The sequence below is a fragment of the Schistocerca serialis genome, chromosome 5, assembly GCF_023864345.2.
Source record: "Schistocerca serialis cubense isolate TAMUIC-IGC-003099 chromosome 5, iqSchSeri2.2, whole genome shotgun sequence".
In the NCBI taxonomy this organism is placed as follows: domain Eukaryota; kingdom Metazoa; phylum Arthropoda; class Insecta; order Orthoptera; family Acrididae; genus Schistocerca; species Schistocerca serialis.
The window spans coordinates 426,599,233-426,620,695 of record NC_064642.1 but is presented as its reverse complement, the minus strand read 5'-3'; the positions used below and the strand labels follow the sequence as shown (position 1 = coordinate 426,620,695).

Here is a 21,463-nt window from a genome sequence, read left to right as displayed (position 1 = left end):
AAACAACCTGTCTGAGAATGTTACTTAATTTATTTTTTAATGGAAAGTAATTGTAGCTAGTTTCAGTTCAGAGCCGTGCTGATAGATTTGTTACCGGTAGGTTCTAACAACATGCGAAAGTTCTTTTCGTGAAACGTTGTAAGAAAGTAGCGGCTTTTGAAACAGACTGCAGAACGCTCCTACTGCCGCAAACATACAACTCGTTTGCGGGGTACGTATTGTTACACCCCAGGCGGACACCAAAAAAAATTCGACGCAAGTTCTACCCTGGCAGGTCGCGGAAGCCGAACCGCCTGCAATAGAGTGGGAAATGCTGAACGAGGTGTGGCAGACACTGAAACTACTGGAGAACGGGGAAACGACAGAGCGCCCAAGTCTGCAAGCGAAGCATAATGACAACGGAAGCCGGGAGCTACCGTGACAAAGCACAGTGTAGTAAGGAGGCCTACGCACAACGCAACAGTAAGTATTCATGTGCTATGCCAAAAGAAAAGAGCCTCTGAAAGGTGAAAGTTGCGAAATACTGTTCTCACCAGGAGAGCTGACTGCAAGGAAAAACCACGACGCACGATTTCATTGCCATCGCCACTGCCGCAGAGTGCACGGGAAGCACCAGCATCAATACCCCACAAGAAATGTCTGATCGCAGAAAAAAATGTTCAAATGTGTGTGAAATCTCATGGCACTTAACTGCGAAGGTCATCAGTCCCTAAGCTTACACACTATTTAACCAAAATTACCCTAAGAACAAACACACACACCCATGCCCGAGGGAGGGCTCGAACCTCCGCCGGGACCAGCCGCACAGTCCATGACTGCAGCGCCTCAGACCGCTCGACTAATCCCGCGCGGCTCTGATCGCAGAGTGCGGACTGATGACAGTGCGTACCATCAGCCCTTGTGTCAGTTGCAGCTATACTGTTAGACAGGGAAGGCTACGGAGCCGGCCGGTGTGGCCGAGCGGTTCTAGGCGCTTCAGTTCGGAACCGCACGACCGCTACGGTCGCAGGTTCGAATCCTTCCTCGGGCATGGATGTGTGTGATCTTAGTTAGGTTTAAGTAGTTCTAAGGGACTGATGACCTCAGATGTTAAGTCCCATAGTGCTCAGAGCCATTTGAACTATTTGAAGGCTAAAGAGGTCCGCCCTCGGCATTTCTAGCTGTCTTCAATCGTCTGTGGGGTCACCGGTCTGACTGGAAGGACGTTGCTACAGCTGCCAGATGCACTGGAGAACTTCGAGGCGATGCTGATGCGACGCGGGGTCTGCCGTCATCCTGTAGGCCTGCTGGAGGCATGACCTATGTGACCAGGACACTGTCAATCAGCCGCCCTTCAGAGGGAGGGCCTCTGTTGCCGCCTATCCCATTCTTGAGGCCGACACTGATGCTGCAGGCTCCTGGCCTGAGAGCCAACCTCTGCAGGTCAGCGATTACTTCAGGTGGACCTGGGGGAGTGAACCCTCGGCGCAATCCTTGACGTCAATGATAGCACTTTGGAGATATATTCGTAGAGCTGGAGGCTGCTGCCGTCCACGATTCGACGTCTACTCCGTGGCGTAACAGCCGCCAACCGACGCTAAGCAGCACTAGCGGAACTGCAAGTCAAATGCATACCGGTCCTTTCTGCTGACGAGGCCGCAACACTGCCGACTTGGCTGTGGCTTGGTGCTTTCGAAGACATTTCTCTGTTGCTGCTTAATAAACGTGTTATTGCCAGTGATGTTTTCTTGGGGCTTTTGAACGTAGCGAGATTCCCATCACTGCATCCCGTCCCTCTCTCTTCTGACGACTGCAGGAGTCCAGGACAGGACTCCTGTAGTATGTATACATAGAAGGAGAACGGAAAGGCCGCAAGTCCTCACTGCGGGGCCCCTTTGCGTAGACATTCAGAGCTATTTTAAGAGAAACTATAATTTGAAATGAGGTAACAGATAAATTGTGTAATCCAGTATAGCATGAAGAGAAGGTTTTTAACAAGAGAAATATGGAAATTATACAAGATGATTTAGTTCTCTCTCACACCTAATTAACACGCTGACTGCCTTGCGGGCACCAGAGGCCACAGCCGAGCCCCATGCCTAAAACTGTGTGCCTGATCTGGCCCTGTAGTGAAACATCCATTACTAAGCATGTGAAACATCCGTTACTAAGCATACGACATTGTTAAAGAACTCGATTTGATATCGCAGGATTATTTGCGCCTTTCATTAACCTGCTTCATCCAGCGTTCCTTCCAGCTACGGGTAGGTTTGATCATCACACGAGTGTTACGGAAATGCTTCAGGAACTCGGGTAGGAGTCTCTGGAGGAAAGGAGGCGTTCTTTTCGTGAATCGAGGCGTTCTTTTCGTGAATAGCTACTGAGAAAATTTAGAGAACCAGCATTTGAGGCTGACTGCATTACAATTTTACTGCCACCAACTTATATTTCGCGGAAAGACCACAAAGATAAGATAAGAGAGATTGGGCTCGTACAGAGGCATATAGGCAGTCATTTTTCCCTCGTTCTGTTTTGGAGTGGAACACGGAGAGAAGATGCTAGTTGTGATACGAGGTACCCTTCGCCACGCACCGTATGGTGGATTGCGGAGTATGTATGTAGATGTAGAAGAAGTATCCACATACTGAACCCTTTTGGAAGGGGAAACCCACGGAGGTATAATAATGGGGGGTGCGCCTCAGGTTTAAGTAGTACATTGTTTTGAAGCCGGCACTGTCTTGTTAGTAGGCTCCAAACATTAGCAGACTACTATTTACAATTGCTTGTTCTTAATTTCAGTCGTGTCCAAGCAACAGTTTTAAATAGTAATTATCACAGTGCTTTCGTGACTAACACAGTCTCAGGGAGGCTTTTTCAGAAGGTTTCGTGTTTTTAACGGGATATTTTGATGCCTGTTTAATGTAACTTTCTTTTTGTTACAAGTTTTACATAAACAGTAAACAAAGTATATAATGTAAAGAGGCTGCTTTCGTAATCCAGCATTTTCCTTAATGTTTTTTCCTTAAAGTTTTGTCTATGTCCTGTTCCGAAATGTCGACAACATATTTTGTTACGTCTAGACAGTTTGCACAGCGTTCAGTCAGAGCGCGCTCCTCTTGCTGTAAAATCTAAAGCCAAATTACAAAAATAAAACCACCAGAGTAGCAGTAACCTGCGCAACTAAAATTTATGTATGTAAAAGAAATTATTGCTTGAACGAGTACAATTACGAATAAATGTTATTCCTCTACACTTAAGACCATAATCAGAACAACTAGTACACCTGTAAATGATGCAAGGTGAATATTTTTTATCAAAACACGTCCGCCCGAAGCTAATGTTTGGGACTACTGAAATGGCAGACATCGGTTTCAAGTGTGTGACGTCATGACGTCTCCCTATGTTGCACCTCCACGGGGAATCTCCCCATGTTATACCTCCACGGGGAATCCAAATCCTCTAAAATAAACCTAACACGTGAAATCTCAAGTATAGCTGCTTGCCATATGAATAAAGGAGATTGGGGCAAATAAAAGATGCTGATAGGATTGAGTATCATCGTATCTTATTGCTGCCATTCGCTGCGTCGACTCCATTCATTTGTTCATCAGTTGACTCACTACAGTTTCCAGTTTAGATATATCTGCGAGTGGCCGTCTCAGTATTTTGAATTATGTATCAGATTGCTGCAGACCTAGCAGTAATCGCCGAATGGAAGAAAACTGTCACCATACCGTTGATCTACCGCAAGAGTACAGCAAAATTTATTTTAGAAATAACAACATTCGGCTTATACTCTTATTAAAGCACTGGAAGTTTTTAATATACGTGGGAAATTTAACTTTTTTTTCTTTTTGTTTTTTTTTCTTTGTGTGTGTGTGTGTGTGTGTGTGTGTGTGTGTGTGTTAGGAATGTGACATTTAAAAGTTTAACTCACCGTTGCTCCTACTGTTTAATTGTTGTCATATACCTTTCAATTTACAAAACATTTTAACAACTAATATTACTTAGACGTTATAGTCTTCAATGTCTCAGAATTTGTCGTTTAAATAGTGTTATGTGTTCTTCCCAGCATTTAGCGTCACGTTAACATTTTTGTACTTTGGTTTTCGTCGTTGCTTTAGTGACATACACATAATGGGATTAGACAGCAGCAGACATGTGCATAAGTTAACTAGCCATTCTGGTGTTCGCAGGAAGTGCTGCACATGCGGGGATCCCCCAGAGGAGGAATGTCTTCGTGAAAGGTAAGTTTTGAGAACAGCAGCAGTAAATTTACTATAGTTTACAGTTACGTTAATACAAAAACATTCAATCCATATTTTTATCATCAGTACTTTTTTAGAGATCCAGTAAAACACTTCTACGCATTTAGGATGGTAATGGCAAACAAGGATACACCGAGAGCAAAATTCATCGGATAAGTACCTAAGATGATCGAGACCCTTTTATAGGTGGACAGATTACAAAAACTTTGCTTGGTATAGATTTAACACATAATTAAAGTTTTCGGTGAATACATGGGAGTTCTAGTAACTGCCAAATGTGTCTTGTGCATCAGTATTCAGAACGTTACTGATAGAAGGGCGTGGCCAAGCCCATACATTTACGAGAATGTTCACGTAACACAATATGGATAAATGTTCATGTAGCACATTGTGGACATACTTCGGCTGGCCGACTAGTAGTTGCCTTATATTGTTGTAGTATTGCATTGTTGGGTGCATGTGAAAGGTGTATGTAGGTCTAAAGGCCTTCACTAGTCTTAAAGTAACATTTTATAAGGTACACTATCAGCTCTCACGGTTAGAACAATCTAATTGTAGCCAATCCTTCGTCATCAGACTCTGGAAGCAGTGATAACGTGAAAAGCAGCTTAAAAAACAGAATTTTTTTTCTTCAAGTTAGAGCATTCATGTGAAAGCTATTGATGTTATTAACTTTTGTTGGGTTCCATCTGTCGTAGTATTACGTGATTATAATAAGTAGCCTTTAGAAAGCTCCATCACCTTTCGTATGCACACTCTAAAAAGATGAATATTGTATCTGACGAAAAATTCGAGAAGTCCAGCCTTTAGAATGGTTCGCTGACGTCTTTACTACCTAGCCCCGATTCTTCACGTCATGGTAAGAGTACATAAATCTTTATTGTCATATTACAAACATTCGAACTTGGATACCACGTCCTGTCAGTAGAATTTCATGTTTAATACAAAATCTATGAGAAATATGGAAAGCTATTTTGCAGAAAACATCTGAAATATTTTTCCTAAATAATTAATAGCTTATCAGTATTACATACACTCATATTCAGGAAAGAAAGAACACCTTGAACGACTGGAGGTAGGACGTTCATATTCACAGGACCTGTATATTAGAATGTTCTGCAGAAATGACTTGTATTTCAGTCACCTCAGTTTAGTGTGTGTCCTGTTGCCTAGTAGACGCAGGGTCCACCATGGGCCGTGATAACTCTTTCCATGCATGATGGCATCGATGCATATAGGGCGCAAATGGCATCGTTTGGTATGGCCATACATGCTGCATTCACCTGGTTCCAAAGTTCACCTGTGGTGATTGGCATTGGGTCACAGTGCTGCATCTGTTGTGTCACCATATCTCACATATATTTGATTGGCGACAAGTCTGGTGATCTGTCAGGTTGGGCCAAAAGACTGACATCCTGAGACACCAAGAAGGCACGTGTTCATGCATTAACATGGGGTCTGCATTGTCTTGCTGAAAAGTGGCGTCTGGGGTGTTGTGCAGAACGGATATGGCTACAGGTCGCAGGGTGTCATTCATGTGGGTCACACTTCTAACAGTGCCCTGGACAAGCACTAACTTTGATTTATGGTTGTACCCAATAGCACCCCACAACATAAGGCCTTGAATTGGCGCTCTATGTCTTGTGCGAATACAGTCACTGATATTCTGCTCCCCCTGTCTGCGGCGAACCAAAATGTGGCCATCATTTTCAAACAGATGCCTTTCGTGTCCCCAGTGACATCGTTCCAAGCACCATTGCCATCTTGTATGTTTCGGTACATAAGTCAAAGGTAGCCAGGGAAGTGGATGATACACACATAACCCACGCCATAATAAACGTCGACTCACTGTCACCCGTGAGATTGTGCGGTGTATTACACTGTTCCACTGTTGTGTCACAGCTGAGCAGGATGCAGATCTGTTCTCAATGCTATTCAGATGACGTGTCAATCTTCTCAGCAGGTGGTCTGGGTGGTGTGACCTGACTCATCTTGTTGTGTTCTTTCACCTTCTGAGAACCATTCTGCATACACCCATTGCACTGCCGAAAAACTTCGTCCCACAAGAGCATCCCGGATAATGCATCACATGCTCTCGTCCCAGCAATGCTCCTTCTTTCAAACTCACTGATTTGATAGTATGGTACACGCATATGCCTCTTAGGCATCCTGCATGTCCGCTCAAGTCGCACTGATCCATTACCTTCAGTTTATAGTGACAACAGGAGCTGCAGGTACATTTTATCAGCGATGGTGTAGCCTCACGATATCATTGTTGACCTTGAACCTGCAGGCCTACATGGTTCCAGTGCTAATCATATCTGTAGAATAAACTAATGTACATGTCCTGTGAATATGAACATCCTGTCTCTAGCCGTTCTAGGTATTTTGTTTTTTCTGAATACAAGTATAATAAGGATCCGGCATAAACAAAGCATTTACAATAACACACATTTCTCCATCTATTCCAGTTCATCAAATTAACAAATGAAATAAATGTTCTTAATGTCAACTAAATGAATCATGAGTACAAAATAAAATTCTCAGATGACCTACCTAGTTAAAACTAAATTACAGATGCTTCTTGTTAGAAAAGAAATATGCTAACTTTATTTGGTCTCAGAACAGGTTCTGAATTACTTTAATGGCTATATCCAGATTTAGTGATAGTATACTTACACATAACAAAGCCATCAACATGCAGCAGATTGTGCTTGTAGTTTTGAAAATTTTGTCATTACGTATTTTAAATGTAAGGAAAATTCCAAAAAGAAAAAAAATGTTTTCGAAAATATTAATGAAATTTGAACTAACAGATTAGATTGCTGCAAGTCTGTAAAGTTTGAACTTTCTTAGAATCTGTCAGGTGAGACCTTTATGAAACATAGCGTGCTGTTAAAGACAATGACTGTTTATCTGTATAACAGAATATGGACTACATATTACATTTAGTTTTCTGAAAAAATATACGCTGATGTTTTGCATAAATTACAATGTAAAACTGATTTGTGATTGTATAGTATTAAGTCAATCAGAATAAAAATATGAATCAGGTAATTAATAGTAAATTGGTTAATCAAAACTTGTAATAATTCTTAAAAATCCATAAGAAAGTTGAAATAGACATAATCGCCTTACGTTACTGGAAAAATTGAATGAGTATTACTATAACAGTTATTTTTAAATTTCAAATTTTTTTTATTTCTAGAATTTCTTGTACATCGTTTTTGTGTGTCTCTGCATTTTTTGTATTTGCCTTTGCAATGCACAAGATACTGCCTAGGCGATAGTTACTAAGTGTGACTTTATAAATAATAAGACCCTCAAACAGCCATGAGAAAAGCTGCTTTCTTGTTTTAATTTTCTGTGAGGCAAGAATCATCGTTAACAAAAAATTTTTTCGTGTTTGATGTATAGTTAACTTCCAAGAGAGATACATTTGGTCAGACACAACAAACGTGACAGTCAGCTGTCATGTAATAAAGAACGTACTTTAAAATGAGATTATATACCGAAGTGTGTTGTATTCTAGATAAATTAAAATAAAATTGTAACTGTCAGCAGTAAATCTTTTGATGGTAAAAATCAAACTTCTGTAGTGGATTTGGTCTAAATTTGCCTCTGTGTTATACAGATTATAAAATCCCTTCGTATTCCTCATATACATATACCTGACGTCCCTTGCCCTTTGTATAAGACGTACGTTATCTCTTTGTGGTGGAGCAGGTAGCCAGAGAGTGGTTGCAAGCATTGATGATTTCACTGCAACGTTAATGAAAATATTCATTTATTTCTGTTTGGCATACGTCTACAATTTTGTATATGCCTGGCTGCACATTTTTTCTAGCTATGTGCTGAATGTATCTTAAGGTTTGGTTTTCTGTTATAAGAAAATGATGAGCTGTTTTATTTCTTCAGTGTGGTAGTTAATAGTGCATTTGTAACATTTTTGTTAATAACCAGTGTCTTCTGTTGTTTCCAGTGTCTTCTGTTGTTTCTTTCCTGTCCTGCTTTTTAGTGTATGCCCAAGATGATGATTCGTAACCATTATGTAATAATATGGTTATATGGACCCCAGTAGCATGAAATCATTAATTTAGAGTAAAGAAATTTTGGAAGCCATTGCAAATTTGAAATGTTGATGCATTAATAACTGGTGTAACCTCCAGAATGTTGATTTCAATCACACAAACATGCAAGCATTGTGTCATACAGGTGCCAGATGTCAATTTCTGGGATGGAGTTCCATGCCTGTTGCACTTGGAACTGTCCCAATACAGGGACTGCTAATACTGGTTGTCGATGACGCTGTGAGTTGTCCGATGATGTTCTCTACACGCTCTATTGGAGACAGATCTGGTGACTCAGCACTCCAAGGCGACATGTCACCACTCTGTGGAGCATTATGGGTTACAACAGCGGTCTGTGGGAGTGCATTATCCTGTTGGAAAACATCCCCTGGTATGCTGTTCGTGGATGTCAGCATAAGAATCGCCGGACTGACACATAGATTTGCAGTCATGGAGCTTGTGGTAACTACGAGAATGCTCCTGCTTTCATATTATTAAGTCTGATCTCAGACAAAACTCCAGGTGTACGACCAGCGTGCCTAAGCCACAGGCAGGTTGCTTGCCGGTGCTCTCATGACTTCTTTCTAAGGAACACACAGCTATCACTGGCACCGTGCCAGAACCGCTTTCATAAGAAATCACAACAGACATCTACTCCGCCATCCTACTGGCTCTGGTTTGACACCACTGTAATCGCAAACTGCGGTGGTTTGGGCTCGGTGAAATGCACGCTACAGTGTGTCTAGTTCGGAGCCGTCCTCAAGTAACTGATTTGTAATAGTTCGTTGTCTAACTGTGGTGCCAACTGCTGCTCAGATCGCTGTTCCAGATGCAGTACGATGCAACATAGGCATACACTAAACACAATGGTCTTCCCTCTCGGTAGTGCCACGTGGCTGTCCAGAGCATGGTCTTCTTGCCACCATACCTTTCCGTGACCACCGCTGTCAGCGACCACACAAAGAACCTATATTACTCTCACATACCTGCCAGGTTTTCTGATTTTCGCGGAAGATTTCCTGAGTTTGGGGTAGTCTTCCAGTTTTCCGGATGAATATAGTTTTTTTTCCGGGTTTTCAACTGCCGGGCTTGTCCCGCCCTCGGCATTCATATCGCATTTCAGTTTTGACTTTCGATAATAACTGCTATTCTGATATGCGAGTGTTTGAAATTCGACCATTAGTCGACCGATGATAACATCGATAATCCCTTCTCGTAGAATATCGCTGCGCTTTTGTCAAAACTCTGTGTATTTGAAACACCACCGGCGGAAGTCGATCTGACGTTCTATCGATAATCACACCTCACAGATTATCGCTGCATACTCTTTGTGCTTCGACAGCATGTTAGCGGGAAAGCTTTGTTTATGCTTGCTTTTATGCGGTGTTTGCAGAATGTTCTGGAAGAAAAACTTTTTATGTTTCTCTCTTCAGGCTTAAACAAGGTATACTGTGCTCTTCTGTGTGCTGTCATTCCTGTATTTGAGAATCTTAATTCTGCACTTCAGAGTGCTTCCCCTCAAATTCATAAACTGTTAGAACTAATGACGAACCTATTACAGCAGGTTCCTTCCAGGTTTGTTAAACCTAAAGTTACAACGAGTTCCCTGTTACGGGAAGTTCAATACCATCTTGTTGACAATCAGAAAGACAATGATGTTCTAGTTATAGGCATTCAGACAATGAATTTGGTGAAGAAACGTAAAGACAAACCAGCATGCTTTTCGTCTACAGGGCTTACTTCTGCTCTGCATGTGATTATATAATAAACAATTTTCCTCTCTGATGATGTACTGCAGCGTGCAAAGGTTGCAGAAGTTACCAAAGTTGAGGACGCCAAGTTTTCTTCTGTAGAGTTTCTTGCAGAAAGGTTTCCATCATTGCTGCCGAGGAAGGGAAGTGAGTCATCTTAGGACGCAATGAATATGCTTCAGAGCCAATTTGTGGCCTTGCAGGTTCATGACTCTGCTACTGTTTAGAGTGAGAACTTGACCGATGATACCAAATGGGCTCGCTTTGATGAGCATTCGTGGGGCTGATGGTGTTCCTAAGTACGATAGGTTATCCAGGCAAATGCTTTCTATTTTGACTCTGCCGCACAGCACTGCTGAGTGTGACTTGTGTAAGTACCTAACTTCAGAGTTCGAAAATAGTGATCTTAAAATGTAGCCTTCATTATACATGTTAATACTATTTGCAATCTCTTTCTGTGTATTTTCTGACTATCTTTCAACGCCTTGAAAGGCATGCACGCGTTAAATTTTTGCGATTTGGGATTTTCTGGATTTCCGTTTTTGAAAGTTCGCAGGTATGGTGCCACGTATTTGTGCAGTATCACTGAGGGAACATCTAACTTCTCGTAGTTCTATTGCACGACCTAGTTTGAACTCAATGAGGTGATGTCAATGGCGGCTTCTTCATCTTAAAGGCACTCTTGACTAACACTGACTCACTATGTCCAATCTCAAAGATAACTAACGCTCACAACCGTTACACACCGCGTATACATAGTAAACCCTTATTTGCATGCATGCTCATAGTGGCTCTACCCCTCCCACCCCATGAACCATGGACCTTGCCGTTGGTGGGGAGGCTTGCGTGCCTCAGCGATACAGATGGCCGTACCGTATGTGCAACCACAACGGAGGGGTATCTGTTGAGAGGCAAGACAAACATGTGGTTCCTGAAGAGGGGCAGCAGCCTTTTCAGAAGTTGCAGGGGCAACAGTCTGGATGAGTGACTGATCTGGCCTTGTAACACTAACCAAAACGGCCTTGTTGTTGTGGTACTGCGAACGGCTGAAAGCAAGGGGAAACTACAGCTGTAATTTTTCCCGAGGGCATGCAGCTTTACTATATGGTTAAATGATGATGGCGTCCTCTTAGGTAAAATATTCCGGAGGTAAAATAGTCCCCCATTCAGATCTCCGGGTGGGGACTCCTCAAGAGGACGTCGTTATCAGGAGGAAGAAAACTGGCGTGGAATGTCAGATCCCTTAATCGTGCAGGTAGGTTAGAAAACTTAAAAATGTAAATGGATAGGTTAAAGTTAGATATAATGGGAATTAGTGAAGTTCGGTGGCAGGAGGAACAAGACTTTTGGTCAGGTGAATACAGGTTTATAAATACAAAATCAAATAGGGGTAATGCAGGAGTAGGTTTAATAATGAATAAAAAATAGGAGTGCGGGTAAGCTACTACAAACAGCATAGTTAACGCATTATTGTGGCCAAGATGGACACGAAGGCCACGCCTATTACAGTAGTACAAGTTTATTATTATATAATGGTAAGACAGAGATTTAGGAACCAGGTTTTAAATTGTAACACATTTCCATAGGCAGATATGCACTCTGACCACAATTTATTGGTCTGTAGATTAAAACTGAAGAACTGCAAGAAGGTTGGAATTTATGGTGATGGGACCTGGATAAACTGACTAAACCAGGGGTTTTACAGAGTTTCAGGGAGAGCATAAGGGAACAATTGCAAGGAATGGGGGAAAGAAATACAGTAGAAGAAGAATGGGTAGACAGAAGAAATATTGAATTTAATTGATGAAAGGAGGAAATATAAAAATGCAGTAAATGAAGCAGGTAAAAAGGAATACAAACGTTTCAAAAATGAGATCGACGGGAAGTGTAAAATGGCTAAGCAGGGATGGCTAGAGGACAAATGTAAGCAAGTAGAGGCTTATCTCGCTAGGGGTGAGATAGATACTGCCTACAGGAAAATTAAAGAGACCGTTGGAGAAAAGAAAACCACTTGTATGAATGTCAAGAGCTCAGATGGAAACCCAGTTCTAAGCAAAGAACGGAAAGCAGAAAGATGGAAGGTGTATATAGAGGGTCTATACAGGGGCAATGTATTTGAGGACAATATTATGGAAATGGAAGAGAATGTAGATGAAGATGAAATGGGAGATATGATACTGCGTGAAGAGTTTGACAGAGCACTAAAGGACCTGAGTCGCAACAATGCCCCAGGAGTAGACAACATTCCATTGGAACTACTGACGGCCTTGGGAGAGCCAGTCCTGACAAAACTCTACCATCTGGTCAGCAAGATGTATGATACAGGCAAAGTACCCTCAGACTTCAAGAAGAATATAATAATTCCAAATCCAAAGAAAGCAGGTGTTGCCAGATGAGAAACTTACCGAACTATCAGTTTAATGAGTCGCAACTGCAAAATACCAACACGAATTCCTTACAGACGAATGGAAAAACTGGTAGAGGCCGACCTCGGGAAAGATCAGTTTGGATTCCGTAGAAATATTGGAACACGCGAGGCAATACTGACCCTACGACTTATCTTAAAAGAAAGATTAAGGAAAGGCAAACCTAAGTTCCTAGCATTAGTAGACTTAGAGAAAGCTTTTGACAATGTTGACTGGAATACTCTCTTTCAAATTTTGAAGGTTATAGGGTTAAAATATAGGGAGCGAAAGGCTATTTACAATTTGTACAGAAACCAGATGGCAGTTGTAAGAGTCGAGGGGCATGAAAGAGAAGCAGTGGTTGGGAAGGGAGTGAGACAGGGTTGTAGCATCTCCGCGATGTTATTCAATCTGTATATTGAGCAAGCAGTAAAGGAAACAAAAGAAAAGTTCGGAGTAGGTATTAAAATCCATGGAGAAGAAATAAAAACTTTGGGGTTCACCGATGACATTGTAATTCTGTCAGAGACAGCAAAGGACTTGGAAGAGCATTTGAACGTAATGGACAGTGTCTTGAACGGAGGATGTGAGATGAACATCAACAAAAGCAAAACGAGGATAATGGAATGTAGTCGAATTAAGTCTGGTGATGCTGAGGGAATTAGATCAGTAAATGAGACATTTAAAGCAGTTAAAGAGTTTTGCTATTTGGGGAGCAAAATAACTGATGATGGTCGAAGTAGAGAGGAAAAAAATGTAGACTGGCAACGGCAAGGAAAGCGTTTCTGAAGAAATTTGTTAACATCGGGTATAGATTTAAGTGTCAGGAAGTCGTTTCTGAAAGTATTTGTATGGAGTGTAGCCATTTATGGAAGTGAAACATGGACGATAAATAGTTTGGACAAGAAGAGAATAGAAGCTTTCGAAATGTGGTCTACAGAAGAATGCTGAAGATTAGATGGATAGATCACATAACTAATGAGGAAGTATTGAACAGAATTGGGGAGGAGTTTGTGGCACAACTTGACAAGAAGAAGGTACCGGTTGGTAGGACATGTTCTGAGGCATCAAGGGATCACAAATTTAGCATTGGATGGCAGCGTGGAGGGTAAAAATCGTAGAGGGAGACCAAGAGATCAATACACTAAGCAGATTCAGAAGGATGTAGATTGCAGTAAGTACTGGGAGATGAAGAAGCTTGCACAGGATAGAGTAGCATGGAGAGCTGCATCAAACCAGTCTCAGGACTGAAGGCCACAACAACGGTGGCTCTACTAGCGCTATAGTGGCGCGAAATTTCAATAGACGTCATCTTTCAGACGTAGAAACACGCCTACCAACTTCGGCTTGTGTCACAGAACTGCTTTTTAACTTTGGGATTTTTTTTTTGTTTTTTTTTTTGCATCAGTGTATGATTAAATGAAATTTTCGTGGATATAATGAAACATCTGGACATTATTTTAAACCAGCAAATTGCGCTAACATGAAAAAGAAAGTGGTCGAAAATTTCACAAGTATTCTTTTGCACACAACACATTTCTTTGTTGTGTTAACAGAGATAATTCGAATATCAAGTAACATTATACAGAGCACATAAATAATTATCTTCACATGTACAACAATTTACACCGAAAACTACGTATTCTTGTAAAAGTTTCTTTTGCTGAATGAGTGAATATGCATCTATAAATAATTCAATCATATTATTATATCGCCTTTAGCATAAGCCAAAGAACAGTACATAGGAGCAAGGCTTTTTACAATAACATAGAAACCATACACTCATGAAACACTGTATGCTATTTACAATTTGTACAGAAACCAGATGGCAGTTGTAAGAGTCGAGGGGCATGAAAGAGAAGCAGTGGTTGGGAAGGGAGTGAGACAGGGTTGTAGCATCTCCGCGATGTTATTCAATCTGTATATTGAGCAAGCAGTAAAGGAAACAAAAGAAAAGTTCGGAGTAGGTATTAAAATCCATGGAGAAGAAATAAAAACTTTGGGGTTCACCGATGACATTGTAATTCTGTCAGAGACAGCAAAGGACTTGGAAGAGCATTTGAACGTAATGGACAGTGTCTTGAACGGAGGATGTGAGATGAACATCAACAAAAGCAAAACGAGGATAATGGAATGTAGTCGAATTAAGTCTGGTGATGCTGAGGGAATTAGATCAGTAAATGAGACACTTAAAGCAGTTAAAGAGTTTTGCTATTTGGGGAGCAAAATAACTGATGATGGTCGAAGTAGAGAGGAAAAAAATGTGTATGATTAAATGAAATTTTCGTGGATATAATGAAACATCTGGACATTATTTTAAACCAGCAAATTGCGCTAAAATGAAAAAGAAAGTGGTCGAAAATTTCACAAGTATTCTTTTGCACACAACACATTTCTTTGTTGTGTTAACAGAGATAATTCGAATATCAAGTAACATTATACAGAGCACATAAATAATTATCTTCACATGTACAACAATTTACACCGAAAACTACGTATTCTTGTAAAAGTTTCTTTTGCTGAATGAGTGAATATGCATCTATAAATAATTCAATCATATTATTATATCGCCTTTAGCATAAGCCAAAGAACAGTACATAGGAGCAAGGCTTTTTACAATAACATAGAAACCATACACTCATGAAACACTGTATGCTATAAATAACATATAAGAAATATTTGCCTTCGGTAATATAAATACTGTCTATGATGAGTGAAAGCCTGAAATTAGTGCTATAAAATAAGATACCATTGAAACAACAGCTTACGTCAAATATACACTTATCAGTATGAGATATTTGCAGTTTCTCCAAGCTGCAGACTGCTAAAAGTACAAAACATTCTTAAAATTTCTAGAAGGCAACAGCACGAAAATTAATTGAATTAAATTCAGGTACAAAAAATAAGAGTACCATACATAGGACTGGGAATAGGCAACCTACTGTCCCAGAGGCAATCATTCTAATTGGCAGTATAAGATCCATGACTACACAAATTAATTTTGAGAACCCCATACAGCAAACCTTAAGTAATTTCTAGACCAATTTTTTTACCCAGTGCTACCAAGTAGTTTACTTTCCACACCTTATACTGGGAACTTTCATTTGCTCTGAACAATAAACTATATGCAACTCCAATACACACTACAAATCGCAGCCATCAGTCTTGTTGAACAGATAAGTGAGAAATCTTGAAAGGTAACTATATAGTCGTAAACCCACTTCTCACAATATATTTATAAACACCTCACATACACAATACATAATTCTGCAGTTAACTATTACTTGGAAATTTGAAGAGTTGTGATCATTTTTAAAGTAAACAAATGAAACTATGTTGAAAAAATGAGAATAATGATATGCCAGGCAGCATTGTGGTATTCAATAAGCGAAAGGGTTTATATTTTTACTAACAGTAACAGAAATCATCCTATAATGATGACTGTTTATTACTCATCAGTGATAATACAGATAGGAAGCAGGAAATGGTCATGATTAATTATATACATGTCAAACATATTATTTGTAGTTACATCTCTTTCTGTGTGTAACCATCAAATTATGATCTTTGCAAACATCATATTATGTGGTAGTTAGACACACAATACTTTTATGCAAAACACAATACATAGTATAATTAAAATAAATATAAATGTTTTGGTAAAGTACAAACTGCATAGTAATGTAATAGTTTCTATGCTTGATTGAAAATGTTTATACCTACTTCAAACACAATTTTTGTTGTACAACACAGGTTATTCTGTACACAACTGCTAGTTTTACACATCATGTTAAGAGCTTGCAGCTTTTGCTATCAAGTACAGTTTGGTCATGTAGTCTTCAGAAGGGAATTCAAGGGGCTTAGAATTCATTTAGTGAATACCGATGATTATTCAAGAAAAAGCTTTCATTTTGTTTTAAATGCGTGGTCATTGTACAGTCTTATTGGTTCTGGCAATTTATTGTACCACAATGAGCTATCCATATATGGATTATGGTCTTTTATTTTAAATTATGTTCTTTGTAGTAACTGTGCTTATTTCTTGTTTGTAGTTGTATATTTGATAACATTTGGGTAAACTACATATAGAAAATTTTAGAGTGTTCAGAGGAGATAAAAAGAAACTTTTGTATGTGGTCGAAATGTAACAGGCGCATCTTCTTTTCTCCTGTCGAGTGCCCCGAGGGTTTCAAACGCTAGTGATGTTCAGACTTGGTATTCAAACTGTTGTAGGATGACCATTGTTTTAGAGCTGTGCGCTAATTTCTGTCTTATACGCTCAAAACAATGAAGTAGTTCACGAATAATGGCTGGAGCTTCGGCCGGACGAACAACCATCTCTTCTGAAGTGTCTGTCAGTGTCTCGTACATCAAATCCTTCATCTCCTCCATCCTCCACAACAGATCCATAGCGGACATAATGAAGACATAATTTGGTTACCTCTTTCCTGAAAACTGTTCTCCATCCATGTACCTTGAGGCTCGACTGTGGCAACGTGCTTCTTTTTAAATGAGATGCATGTGAGCAGAATGTAGTCAGCCATTAAGAACCTGTGAACCTCAGTAGAAACTTTCTTGCAAACAATACATAAAGTAATAGTAAATAACTATTTATCAAGGCAAGTGGATACTGCTAGTGTTCATAAAAACTTACCCCTCCTAGCAGTGAGATGTAATTTTGCTACAGATGAGACTCCCTTGTCATAATGTGGCATATGAAGCAGTCGAAACAACTGTATCAGTTGGTTGACTGAAGAATAGTGTCAAACCTTGGTAGGGAAAGGTTGCACTTGTATTTTGCCATGTCAAAACTTTTTATCGCCTCTAAACGCACTAAAATTTTTTATCTTTAGTTTTTTACACTGTGCGTGTGTAATCGAAGGTGTGATAAACTGTCCACCCCATGGAAATTTGAACTTTCCCCAAACCATGGTTGTTGATAGAACCTTGCCTCTCACACGTTTTGAATCTACTTAATATAAGATATCAGATCAAGTAGTTTTAAGTGAAAAAGAAAATAACATACAGGACGCGTATAAATTTTTCTAGGCTGTTTTTTCTGAACATAGGCGTTCTTGATTTCCTATTATCTAAAACTGTATCAAGAGGTTGGGGCATATCGTTTTCAATCAGATTTTTGTAATTGGCCAACTGTAACAGAACAGGTTTTAAATAATATAAAGTACTTAATTCAAACTTTTCACAAAGGGATAGAAAAATTGATGAGAGCTTTGCATATAATATAGTTTAGCAGTCAGTATTCACGATGTATGGAGGTTAATAACTCTTACTGTGGCAAACACGATGACCACTTTGCCAGTGAGTAGAGTGGTCACTTTTCGCGATCGTGTACCAAGTCGGCATTAATGGTTCACAGGTGAAACTGTCAGACTGAAGGAAACAACAATAAATTCCTTTTTTAGTTAAAAATATGTTGTTGAAACATTGATATAGTGAAAAAGTATAACTCTATATATGAATGATGGAACAAGAATAGTATAAATGACTTAACTTACATCAGACGACTGATAATTGGAAAAAAATGCCAAAATAATAATGGAACAAGTTTCCTCTGTCAAACTCACTAATAAAAATGATAGTGTTTAGTAGCACTAGTATGACCACTTCTCGGCAGACAGCAAAAAATCTGTGTAATGGCCGCCTTATACCTGCTTTACCCCACCTGTACATATACAAGGAGTATCACAGTGAGATTTTTATTATGGATAAGAGGGTCACGACAGGTTTTCTTGTAACACAGACCATGTATCACCGTAACAGCTCTCTTGTGCTCTGTTCAAGTGCACATCTGTACCACAACCACACATGTATATCCCATAATTTATACGAGGGCAGTTCATTAAGTAATGCAACACTTTTTTTTTTCTCGGCCAATTTTGGTTGAAAAAACCGGAAATTTCTTGTGGAATATTTTCAAACATTTCCGCTTCGTCTCGTATAGTTTCATTGACTTCCGACAGGTGGCAGCGCTGTACGGGGCTGTTAAAATGGCGTCTGTAACGGATCTGCGTTGCAAACAACTGGCAGTGATCGAGTTTCTTTTGGCGGAAAACCAGGGCATCTCAGATATTCATAGGCGCTTGCAGAATGTCTACGGTGATCTGGCAGTGGACAAAAGCACGGTGAGTCGTTGGGCAAAGCGTGTGTCATCATCGCCGCAAGGTCAGGCATGACTGACTGATCTCCCGCGTGCGGGCTGGCCGTGCACAGCTGTGACTCCTGCAATGGCGGAGCGTGCGAACACACTCGTTCGAGATGATCGACGGATCACCATCAAACAACTCAGTGCTCAACTTGACATCTCTGTTGGTAGTGCTGTCACAATTGTTCACCAGTTGGGATATTCAAAGGTTTGTTCCCACTGGGTCCCTCGTTGTCTAACCGAACACCATAAAGAGCAAAGGAGAACCATCTGTGCGGAATTGCTTGCTCGTCATGTGGCTGAGGGTGACAATTTCTTGTCAAAGATTGTTACAGGCGATGAAACATGGGTTCATCACTTCGAACCTGAAACAAAACGGCAATCAATGGAGTGGCGCCACACCCACTCCCCTACCAAGAAAAAGTTTAAAGCCATACCCTCAGCCGGTAAAGTCATGGTTACAGTCTTCTGGGACGCTGAAGGGGCTATTCTGTTCGATGTCCTTCCCCATGGTCAAACGATCAACTCTGAAGTGTATTGTGCTACTCTTCAGAAATTGAAGAAACGACTTCAGCGTGTTCATAGGCACAAAAATCTGAACGAACTTCTCCTTCTTCATGACAATGCAAGACCTCACACAAGTCTTCGCACCCGAGAGGAGCTCACAAAACTTCAGTGGACTGTTCTTCCTCATGCACCCTACAGCCCCGATCTCGCACCGTCGGATTTCCATATGTTTGGCCCAATGAAGGACGCAATCCGTGGGAGGCACTACGCGGATGACGAAGAAGTTATTGATGCAGTACGACGTTGGCTCCGACATCGACCAGTGGAATGGTACCGTGCAAGCATACATGCTCTCATTTCATGGTGGCGTAAGGCCGTAGCATTGAATGGAGATTACGTTGAAAAATAGTGTTGTGTAGCTAAAAGATTGGGGAATAACCTGGTGTATTTCAATGCTGAATAAAACAACCCCTGTTTCAGAAAAAACGTGTGTTGCATTACTTATTGAACTGCCCTCGTAAATGACAGAATTGTTCCACAGTATACTGTTTCCTGCGTTTTGTTACTATTTTTGGACAACTGGCTAAGAAAATACAAAGCTCTGCTCATTTTCCTACTTAACAAAGTTAACATGGTTTTCACATCAAAGGTTGGCATCTATAAGTGCAGTCCAAGAAATTTATGGTCTCATTTGTCTGTATACAAAATTCCTGAAATACTTCCCGTATTTCTGTGCCAGTAGTCATCTGCTGTGAACCACAAAACTCTGATTTTATGGTATCAACTTTTAGGCCCCAATCACTAAAATATTTAGCCCCTTCTTATGATCCATGTGTTGAAACAAGCGTTTTCTTTTTATTGTCACAATAGATCAGTATAAGTGTGCCATCAGCTTACGTATGAGTAGTTATACGAGAATTAGAAAGGTGTATAATATCATTTACATACATTAAAAAAAATTGTCTTAATATTGTTCCCTGTGGCAGCCCCTCCGTTATTATTTTGGTCAGACTGAATGACGCTTTTTCTCAATCTACTTTTTATAATTTATATTTGTGCATTGTTTACAGTATTGTAAGTATGTCGAGAATAGCTAAAGAAATGTGTGTCTGATGTTGCATAATCTCAGTTTGTGAAGAGCAGTTCATGGTTAACCAAATCGATGCCTTTCTGAGATCTGAAAACTAACAAAGCTCAGTTGAAACAAGAAAAGGCCACTTTATTCGTCTTATGTCCATTGATTGTACTATAGCAATATCAGTATCTAGCAGCTTGCTCATCAAGGGTAACCCCATAGTCTACCTTGAACAAAATATGCCTTTACTCACCTTTCCTTCTCCAGAGTATGAATATGCAATTACATAGCTTCAGTTAACTTTATCAGCACAGATTTTATGGTCACTACCAGTGCCAAGAGAACATGACCTGATGTGGCTACAGTAGGCAGGTCTAGCAATTGTATTATTCTGGTAACAGCGGTGCAACAATTATTTAGCCAATGTAAATAAAAACAAACATGAGAATGTGTATATACTGACTGATGCAGCAATATGCACTATGATAGTAAAAAGAGAAAATGATCAGCTTGAGAATTTGAATAAACTACAGGGACTGGACAAAAATATGGAAACACTGTGAGAAATGCAAACTTGACATAAATCCTGATGCTAGCCAAGCCTGCAGGTTGCGCTGTTATATCTGACCACGAATGGCACCTGTGCAATATCCTCAATATGTTGCAAGTTTCAGTAGTGGTCAGAATACTGTTCTGCGTAGCGATGAGTGCCTCATGTCGAAGCTGAGTTATTCGAATGTGGACAGACTGTTGGTGCTTGTATTGTGGCTGCTTCGGTAATCGTTAAAGTTAGCCAAAATCGTTGATATTTCAAGAGGCATCGATCGAAGATTTATACTGGGTACAAGGAAAGTGGAAAAACCTTGTCCTCTAAGTCACAACGCGGACGTAAGTGTGTGTTGAATGATCAGGACGGAGAGTCATTGAAGAGGATTGTCACGAAAAACAGGAGGACGACAGCAGCAAAAGTCACTGCAGAATACAATGTCTCACTCGCGACACTGTCAGCACGAAAACAAGACAAAGGGAACTCCAGAAAGAGGGAACTGCAGAACGATCTGAAATGCCAAAACCGCTAATGAGTGGTGCAAATGCCAGTAATAGGAAAACGCATTGCCAAAGCCATAAGATCTGGAGCCACATGGAGTGGTTGTGCGGTTTGAGGCACTATGTCAAGGATTGTGCGGCCCCTCCCGCCGGAGGTTCGAGTCCTCCTTCGGACATGGGTGTGTGTGTTGTTCTTAA

At 40.4% G+C, this 21,463-nt stretch overlaps 1 protein-coding gene across 1 annotated transcript in view; it reads left to right on the top strand.

Moving 5' to 3' along the window:
- The window catches only part of LOC126481297 (uncharacterized), a 452,512-nt gene that overhangs the window by 413,606 nt on the left and 17,443 nt on the right, over window positions 1–21,463 (top strand). The window contains exon 6 of the mRNA XM_050104945.1: window positions 4,176–4,226. Within this exon, the coding sequence (XP_049960902.1) occupies window positions 4,176–4,226 (51 nt within the window). The remainder of the gene's footprint in view (window positions 1–4,175; window positions 4,227–21,463) is intronic.